Below are 10,003 nucleotides of genomic sequence, written 5' to 3' on the forward strand. Positions count from 1 at the left end.
CTCTTGGTCTATTCTTTTAACTGGACTTGCAATATGTTCTTTTTTGTTGCTCTTTTTAATGATTTTTTTATTTTATTTTTTTACAGATTTTTTGTGTTTCTTTCTTTGGTATCTTGCTAATACATGTTGTTGTGTCTGGCTTAGAATGGTTTTAAATGTGCTATACAAATTAATTTGACATTGACCTGTCAATACRGCTGTTATATAGAAGGCTTCAGAGGTCTAAGTGTAACTTTAATGCAGAGTTATGACAAAATGTCCCGTTACCTGAAAATGGAGAAAATCAATCCTGACTATCCTGGTTTTTCTTCACACAATTCGGGTCGTAAGAAAATGTGTATAGTTCGGCACAAGCCACATAAWGGACAGAGCAAACATATAGCAGGTTTTCTCATCATATCAGACCAATACTGAGCATTTTGACCTACATGCAAAATGCTATGTGTGATGAAACTGTTTGCAGGAAGATGTCTGGATGTAAATGTAGGGCAATCATATAAGAAATCTCTTTTGGGGGCTGCAAAATAATTGTGACTGGGCTTGAGGTTTACCTTCCAGTAGGACATATAAACACACAGCCTGAGCTACAGTGGAATGGACCAATCAAAGTCCAAACCTAAATTCATCTAAATTTGAAAACGTACATTCTTAGATGCTCCCTTTCCATTCCGACTGAGCTTGATCAATTTTGTAAAGAACAGGCCACGATTTCAACATCCACATGTGTGCAGCTGGTGAAGATATAACCAAAAAGATGAGCAGCTGTATATACAATCAAAAATGATTCAACAAGCCAGTGACTGAAAATATGACAAAGTTTTGTGGAAATGTGTGAGTGCTATGAATACTTTAGCCAGGCACTGGAGAWCTGGTGGACTGTCAGAAACTTTCAGACGTCACTCACCACTCCTCTGCTGTCTTCCTTGCAGGTTGGGATGGTAGGAGAAAATGAGGACTGGGTGACAGTTCATCAGGTGTCAAATGAACCCGAGGCTCGCTCTTTGGAGGTGCCTGGTCTCAACCCGTACACTCTTTACAGGTAACGTGCGACATTTCACCTTGACTTCCTTTGCTGTCCTAGAATCTTGACCTGGTGCCAGTTTTTATCGGTCAGTGGGCATGAGCCAGGGGACAGAAAAACAAAATTTCTTCAACTGGATTGTTCAAACTGGGGCACAATGCGTTCCAGGTGTCCAACTGRGGGGTTGAAATGGATAAAGTAGACTACGTTCAGCTTCTGGAATAGCTTCGACCTCGACCCTATAAAAATGTATGGACCATGTTTAGAAGCTGTGTCAGTGMMAGAAAACCAACACATTTAAATAAAGTCTAGYGTTTTTGATAAGGAGAATGGTCAAACATTCGGGAAACGTATGCCAGAAGCTTTTTGATGCCGATAAAAAATGAGGTAGRAGTGCAGCTTTTCTTTATTGCAYRTCAAACAAAGTGTTTGAATAGAAACAGAGTAAATTGTAGAATTACAGGACTTTTAAAATGATAACACAAGTCCAAGTTATTCTGTGTTCTGGGGCAAGTTCAAATAAATTAACAGGCTGTTGCATRCAGCCACTTTATAGAGGATGCTCTACAAAACAGATTTGTTCAAATGTAGAGGATATCAAAATCACCTAAAAATTCCATTATTTTCCACCCCTTGCACAAGAAGAGTTTCAATTTGCTCTATTGTCTTCGTCTAAAAAATGTCACCACTCTGTTCCAAAGCCAAACACACCAGTTTGGTCGAGATCCGGTTGTGGAATTACACAAAATTACTCCRACTTCATGTCATCCTCCATGAAGCCTGTGACGGCATTAGTTAGGTAATTGTCCGTCTGTGCTGCAAAGAAAAATGTAACTCTAACTGTTTAGCTGAAGTTATACCCTGTCACAATCATCAGGCCCCAATTCAATATGCACTGAAGCCCCTCTGTCATTAGAGACAGTGTGTGGCCAGACCATCAGACAGACTCCAGATGTTCTACAGATGCTGCACTGCTATCCATTACARGTTTTCTCCATGTTTTTTTTTTCTTTCCACTAATCTGCTGAATCTCTCCTCTTTTCCCTGCTGTTTTAAATCCTGATGGGTAATGAATGTTTCTACTTGCTAGGCTATGTGCTCTGTGAGTATTTGCCTTTATAACAGGGTTGAAAAACAATTCTTAGCAAAAAAAACAAAAAAAATTGACATAGCTGTCTCAAATTTTCAGAGCGATCTGTCCATCTTACCCGTTTTAAGGTATAAACTAAAAAAAAAAGTTMACGATAGATTTATGACATATCTATAGCAGGTTTTATATATGAAAAGTGATGTTTGGGTGCGTGGATGAATGGATGGTAGTTTAGAGTATTAAAAAAATATATACATGTTTCTGTAATAATCCAGTAGGAACCCTGCTACCTGCCCTGCTGTTCTTTAGTTGTCCCTGTTATCTGAGCAGTTTGCATTATCATAGAGGCAAAACAGTTGTTTGGAATGAAGCATCTCTTCGTCACGCTCTCTTCCAATTAAGATTGTGCAAAATTGTGACAAAATCGCTAATTGAAGTGTACGTGTTCTCCTCGAACTCAGCCAATTTCCTTTCATCCCTGGAGCTCATCTTAATTTCTTTGTCTTTAAACTGAACGCAAGATCGGTTTGGCTATTTTTCACTGTGCTCATAATGCTTATTTTTATTCGGTCTGTTTGTTTTCCCTGATCACATTCGGTTCACCAAATTGAATGAGCCAGTCCCCGAAGATCAGTAGGAACTGTAGCTTTTCTCGTTCTAATAACTGCTGCCAGTTTACATTTTATCGTGGACACAACACATTATTCTGTTGCACATTCAGGCATTAACACAKATAAGCTTCCTCTCGCCKTATTTATATTGCGTTTAAATTCAGGASTTTGATCTCYGTTTGGAAGCATGAAATCTCATGTTAAAACATGCGAGCTGCGTAGAAATGGTTGRTCAGGCATTTTTCAGGAAGTTGCACCACGATGATCCGGCAATCTTTCCAAATGCTAGATTCCGGATGCGCCAAGTAAACATAGTGGGCAGCAGTCCTCCAAGCCAGTCATCCAGGAAGATTCAGACTCTTCCAGCTCCTCCGGACATGGCCCCCGCCAATGTCACRCTTCGCACAGCCAGCGAGACCAGCCTCTGGTTGCGATGGATGGTAAGTGACACGGACAACACATCCTACGTAGTACCACTGGGGAACATGTATTAAAACAAGTCTTAAATCATTTTATCTTTTCTTATAGAAGCATAATCTTAAAGTGAAAAAAAAAAATTATATATATATATATCAGCATATTGTTGTAGTGTTCATTGTATAAATATTAAATTTAAAAGTTTATAGCTTGGAATATTTCTTTACAACCTAACTTAAACCTCTTCACATTTGTGTCCCCGACCTTATTGGTCAGTACCGGTGGGCTCCTTGGTCTTCACAATGGTTCTGTTGAAGGTGCTTCTATGTGCAAATGATAAATTCTGTCTAGAAAACACTGTCACTTGTATTTTTCATATTTATGCAACGCAGCCTCTGCCTGAATGGGAATACAATGGGAACGCAGAGCAAGTGGGCTACAGGGTCCAGTACTACCGCGTCGGCTCACAGGGCCGTGGTCTGACCCACATCATCACTGACCGTCTGGAGAGGGAATTCACCATTGAAGACCTGGAGGAGTGGACGGAGTACGAGGTTAGGGTCCAGGGCGTCAACGGCATCGGGTTTGGACCGTGGAGCCAGCCGGTCAGAGGCAGGACAAGRGAATCTGGTGAGTGAGTGACTGAGCYGTCTTTTAAAGGAAGAAAAAGGTGTGTGAAGAATGCCTCAGTGTGCAGAAAGACAGATATCCTGTTCACTCCAACTTGCTAAGGGGAAAAAAAAWTCCCCTTTATAACTTTTGCATAACTGCATTTTCAGCATCTGTTCAGAGTATCTTCATTAGTAGTCAAATTAGAGGTATGGAGCAACGGTTCACACTGTGCCATATGTTTAATTCATTAGCAGATACACTCAGACTGTCCTTTTTATATACCACACCTCAGTTTAGGCTCAGACAATGCCTTTCTGCTCCTCACTGCTGCTTTCTTGKAATGTAGCAGATGCTGGGTAGAGTAGAATGGYGGAAATGTGGATAATGGGGAACATACGACTTTAAATATAGAAAGCACTTTTTTTTCTCCAAACCTGTTAAGAAATCTTTTTAAATCAGCTGTTATGTCTGCAGATGAGGGGCAACTTAGCTGAAAGAGATTTTGGAAAGGAAATGTAAACACTTAAATGTATTTTCTTTTATAAAACTGCAGAAATGTAAATATGCTGATTAGCCCTCGTGCTTCTGACCTCCTACATTCTTTATTCTGCAGTCCCTTCATGTGGACCCACCAACGTATCCGCCTTCGCCACCACCTCCAGCAGCATCCTGGTGCGTTGGATTGAAGTTCCTGAGCCCGACAGGAATGGTCTCATTCTCGGCTATAAGGTATTTTTCTGCTTTAATGCTTAACAGCACCTCTCCAATTATTTATTTGCCGAAAGACTAGAGACCTCTAATTAGCTTGCAGGAATGTCATCTTTTCTGTGCAGGGGTGAAAAAGCAGCACAGTGTCAGTTTGTCTTCACTAATTTGCAAACTCACTTCCCTCTGAACTTGTGCTCCTGGTTTCCTTCCCTGGATCAGGTGATGTATAAGGAGAAGGATTCTGACAGCGCTGTCCGTTTCTGGATGGTGGAAGGGAATGCCTCCCACAGTGTCCAGCTGATCGGTCTGGGGAAATACGTGCTGTATGAGATCCAGGTTCTGGCTTTCACTCGGATTGGAGATGGACGACCGAGCTCTCCGCCAATCCTGGAGAGGACTTTGGATGATGGTACAGATTCACTCGCATTGTACATGCCAGTTATTCAAATTGGGTTGTGAGTTTGGGCTYGCAGTTTTGAATCCCTCCCCCATAGTCCAAAAACAAGCATTAGTGGCTCACTCTAAATTGCCCTTAGGTATAMGTTTGTGCAAGGATCATTATTTTMACCCAGTCACCACTGGAGAGARGCACCAGCCCCACATTTCCATGCATAGGGGTACATTAACATAGACTGTTAATGCATGGAWGGGTATCCAGTCTTTGTAACTGAGCATTACAGCATTGTACTTTAAATTGAGAAGAATGAAGAGTGGACAGACAGAGGAGTGTCAAGCCTAAAAGGATAATCTATGACATATAAAGGCTATTGGAACATGGATCGTTATGTAACAGAAAATTATCTGGCATTTTTGATCAAGTCATGAGAGGGGCATCATTGACTGTATGCTAGGTTTTCTGCTAGCTATAATATGTGTAGTGTATTGTTGATATCTTGGCTGTGAGAGAGTGAGAGAGAGCCAGTTCCCCACATTATCACAGTACCTCCACCTAAAACCTTTTAGCATATTGGAGCAACCAACTAAACTCTACCTCTCAGTCAGTAAATGCATTCTCTTGCAAATTTGACACAATTTAAGGGATATAATTAAGATTTCCAATGGTATGATGTATATTTTTTTCTAATAGGAATTGTTTCAACAAGGAAATATTAAGCACAGCCAAAATTTCTCTACTTTTTTGTGCAAAATTTGCAGTTAATTATAGGTTGAAGAGCAGCCAAAGTCTGCAAAGAATGCTTGGATAGCACTGTAGAGAATTATAAACAATTATATCTTTAGGAAGCAAAAAAATATATGTACATTTACATTAGTTTTGAAACTGAAACCAAATGTTTGTTTTTTTTTCCTGCTGTTTTCCTGCAGTACCAGGACCTCCTGTTGGTATCCTCTTTCCTGAAGTACGGACCACTTCTGTCCGGCTAATTTGGCAGTCACCCGCACAGCCCAACGGCATCATACTCGGTTAGTAACACTCAATATTCTTTCCTATTTTGGAAAGATTTTTTWAAAATGTATTTCTAAATGTAGATGGATGATAAAAACCATAACTGAATCTAGAACTGCAMTTGCTTTAGGTTATATACCTGAAAGCAATGAGCAGCACAGATGTAGCTCCGAATGACTCCCAACATATTGTTCTAATGCTATTGTTGACTAAACTGACATGGCAATGTCCAACAGGGGAAATTAAATTTTGCCATGTTTCAACATTGCAGGAAGGGGAGTTTATCTCCCTCCTAAACTTGTTGGGGATTTTCTTGTGCAACTGTGATTTGTTGTACATCTGGTGTGTAATTCAGTTTCAAATCCACAGTGGGTCTTACAAAAGCAAAGCAGCAGGCAAGGGCAGATGCAAATGGAACCACATCATCTGGGACAAAAACTTAGTTTGTTGTCATTGCGAGGGAAGACGGAGAAAAATGAAGCAACTTGTATTTGTTTCAGCTTCACTTGTCCATTTTTCCTCTCCAGCCTACCAGATCACTTACCACCTRAACTCCACTAACAGCAACGCAGCCACAGTAGACGTCCTGAACCCCAGCACTCGTCAGTACACCGTGACCGGCCTTAAACCGGAATCTGTCTACGTATTTCGCATCACAGCCCAAACCAGGAAAGGTTGGGGCGACGCAGCCGAGGCCCTGGTCGTGACCACAGAGAAAAGAGGTGAGCGAGACCTGCAGGCTGGGTTCAAGCTAGATGAATTTGTAATGATTGAGACCAATTTTAAAGCAATTAAGAGCGAGATTTGTGCTAAATGCGATGTGTTCAAGCGGTTGTGCATACCGAGCAGACGTGGGTGTGTGTCTCGACTTGTTGGAAGGCGCTYTAAGCCGTCCCTCCACTTCTAGCCATTAATTTTCCAGTCAGCAGTCCGCTGAGCAGATGTGTTTACTAAAAAGAGTGTCTGTGCGCTCCAGGTATTTATTAGATGTACTCTGATGCTGCATTTATCTCTTTTCTTCAAGGCACGTGGATAATTGTTTACTCTGCAATTTCTGTCAGAACTGTTACAMTTGGAAAACGATTTAGGAAATCTGAAATTTGCTACTCGCATCCATCCTGTTTTTAGTGTAAGGGAAAGTGTTTCTTTGGCACGTTTATCAACAGGTCACCTTGTATTTCCTGTCTACCATTTTCCAATCAACATGCCATTAAATGAATGTATTTGAGTGAAATTCTAATGTTGTTACTCCTGAACTAACTGGACTGTTGTTCAGTTGTTCAGTTAGCTAAATTTTACGTTTTCAATTGCAACAGGTCACGGATCATGTACRACGAGTGGAGAGGTAGAAGTCAGAGTTACTTGATGTCCAGCATCAAGTTTACATAGATGATTAGATGATTTGTGAAGCCATAGTAAATGCTGGTGTTGGTGATTATCAAGACCAGTGTCAGCATAGCCATCGACCAGGAAATTTTAGAGCACTCTGTTCTGATTTCACACACTTTTCAGTTGAAAGATGTGTGTATTACATGTTTTTTTTTTATTGTTGTAATATGTTGTACTCCAAATTGAAGCAATTGTATTTGTATGAGTATAAGCAATAGCCAAACAACAACAACACCATAGACAAACCTGTTGAAGATCTCTGCATCTGTATCAAGAATTTATTCCAAAACCATTTTAAACGGAAATCATCCATGCATCCACAAGCGTGAAGGCTAATTTATTTTCTACATAGGAGATGTGACGTTAAAGGTTGACAAAGGTCAAATTACATTTACCCTCCTATGTAAGAAAAGTGAGTGGAAATGGTCTGGAAATAAACTGGTGAAAGACAGATCAGTCAAGCTGACCATTAAATGTGGCTTARCAGCACAAATAAAGAGAATCCCATTTAAATTATTGATTATTAATCCCGTTTCTGTCGTCCATCTGGGATTCCCCCCCCCCCTCCCTGTTTAAAATTTTTTTTCCGACTCAAGCTTCTTTCTCCTTACTTCTTACTCCGGTTGTTCCAGCTCGTCCACAGCCCACCAGCCGCCCGGTTGTCCCTCAGAAGGATGTYCAGGCCCGTCACGTGCTGCTCTCCTGGGAGCCAGGAAGTGACGGGCTGTCCCCAGTGCGCTACTACACGGTGCAGCAGAAAGAGCTGCCTGAGAACAACTGGACGGTGCATTCTGCCTCCGTCAACCACGAGGCTACGTCCTACAAAGTGTCCAGGTAATCCGATGAAAGCTTCCGAGTGAAGTCTTTCCCTGAATTTTGGTTTTCGGTCTGTCGTGTTTTCACGGAAAATATTGCAAAAGTGAAATGTCACTTTATCGCTTAACGATCTGCTCATGTTACTTCAGAGTTCTTTCAGTTTTAATCAAATTCTGTTAAACTGTGAAAACGGTTTAAATTAAACTGAAAATTGAAAAAAAAATGAAGTTGTTTTTGTTGTTCCAATTTAGCTTAATTTTAGGCCGTGTGGTTAGTTTCTCACAGTTATTTCTCAACAACATGTGTTGTAATTTTTTTTTTTTTTACTAATATTGAGGAACTTAATGTTACTTCTCTTTTTCAGGCTAAAACCTTTTACTTCMTACCAGTTCAGAGTAAAAGCCACTAATGACATTGGGGACAGTGAGTACAGTGAGGAGAGTGAAGCCATCACAACTCTACAGGATGGTAAGGCTCCATATTACATTTAATTTATTCTGGTAATGTTAAAAGTATAAAGCTTTGACAAGTAGAACACGAGTCAGAAAATATCGAGCGAGTCCTCCTTCAATTTTAGCTGCTCAATGTTTGCATGAATTAGCCCTTTGTCGTGATGTGGACCCTGCTAGCAGTAGCAGAGATTGATTAATGCGTGCGCCGTCTGCGATTCCTCAAGACACGGGAGCTGTCGTTAAATCTCCGCTAAACAAAAGCCAGCCGTGTTGTGCTGCAGCCAGCTGAAGAAATGTATCGCTCCTGATCTTTTCTCACTACTATTTGTAACTCGGCGGTCAATGCTTCYYCTGTGTTGGCTCCCGTGTGTGTTTACTCTCCCTGAATGCCTCAGCCCGTGGACAGATTTAGCTGGCTGAATAGTGCGCATTTTCAACTCAATTTAGCTAATCTATCTCGCTTTTATTGCCTCAGTGCCAGACGAAGCACCGACAATCCTCTCTGTCACGCCGCACACAACTACGTCGGTGCTGATCCGCTGGCAGGTAAGAGCAGACGGCAGAGCGGATTTTTTTTTCCCCCACCCCTTGTTTTACTGACTGCAGAATCAATTAAAGTCTGAGAAAGTTACCTCTAATAAGAGACCACGAGAGTCCAAGCCCTGTACTTACAGAATACAGACTTTGTCAGTGAGACGCTGCACTCTGTAATATAAAAACACCCTTCCCGCTGCACTCATACCTGAATTAACAGCTCATAAAGAGGAAAACAGGAGGCACGTATAGACAGTTTTACTTTTATGAACACTTGTAGAGTTTATGAGGGTAGAAAGTTGCTTGTTTTTCTCTCTTCCTTTCCCTCTGGGCCTGTTGACTCATGTTCAGCCAAAGGGGGTTTCTCTACATCACTTAACATGTGGTAAAGTGCTCTGTCTTAGAGGCAAAGATTTTTCCATCTTTCTTTTTGTTCTTTTTTTTTTTTCTAAAAGCCTCTTAGTAATGTCTATTTAGAAACAACTCATATGATGATTAGGTTACATTTCACAGTAAAATCAGCTGTTTTTTGTTGTTGTTTTTTTYCCCCCAACTTCTAATTTTTCTCCCCTTAGCCACCTGCTGAGGAGAAGATCAATGGAATCTTACTGGGATTTCGGATTCGCTATCGTGAGCTGCTTTATGACCGTCTCCGCAATTACATTCACACAGCCAACAGTCTATCCTCATGGGCTGAGCTGAACGGTGAGGAGAAATATTTGTTAACACAACATGCAATAGCAGAGATTGATTAATGTGTGCACCATACCATGGTCATGRGAAAAAAAGATGCACCCAGTTTCTAAAGGTCCCCACATTCTCGGCTGTACTTTACTCCACCTGTACTCTACTCAATACAAATGTGCTTCGGACATGTCTGCGCAAAGGTACATTTTTATGACTGTGTAATCGGTGCCGGGAACAGTGAAGGCTAATTTATCGGGAAAC

General features: G+C 41.0%; 1 protein-coding gene across 1 annotated transcript in view; it reads left to right on the forward strand.

Moving 5' to 3' along the window:
• Window positions 1-10,003, forward strand: part of sdk2b (sidekick cell adhesion molecule 2b) — a 312,139-nt gene that overhangs the window by 268,734 nt on the left and 33,402 nt on the right. The window contains exons 21-32 of the mRNA XM_017310701.1: window positions 464-477; window positions 930-1,039; window positions 3,012-3,162; window positions 3,532-3,769; window positions 4,365-4,480; window positions 4,679-4,868; window positions 5,783-5,881; window positions 6,392-6,586; window positions 7,886-8,087; window positions 8,434-8,537; window positions 8,997-9,067; window positions 9,631-9,760. Of these exons, the coding sequence (XP_017166190.1) occupies window positions 464-477; window positions 930-1,039; window positions 3,012-3,162; window positions 3,532-3,769; window positions 4,365-4,480; window positions 4,679-4,868; window positions 5,783-5,881; window positions 6,392-6,586; window positions 7,886-8,087; window positions 8,434-8,537; window positions 8,997-9,067; window positions 9,631-9,760 (1,620 nt within the window). The remainder of the gene's footprint in view (window positions 1-463; window positions 478-929; window positions 1,040-3,011; window positions 3,163-3,531; window positions 3,770-4,364; window positions 4,481-4,678; window positions 4,869-5,782; window positions 5,882-6,391; window positions 6,587-7,885; window positions 8,088-8,433; window positions 8,538-8,996; window positions 9,068-9,630; window positions 9,761-10,003) is intronic.

This window comes from Poecilia reticulata, linkage group LG19 (assembly GCF_000633615.1).
Source record: "Poecilia reticulata strain Guanapo linkage group LG19, Guppy_female_1.0+MT, whole genome shotgun sequence".
NCBI lineage: Eukaryota > Metazoa > Chordata > Actinopteri > Cyprinodontiformes > Poeciliidae > Poecilia > Poecilia reticulata.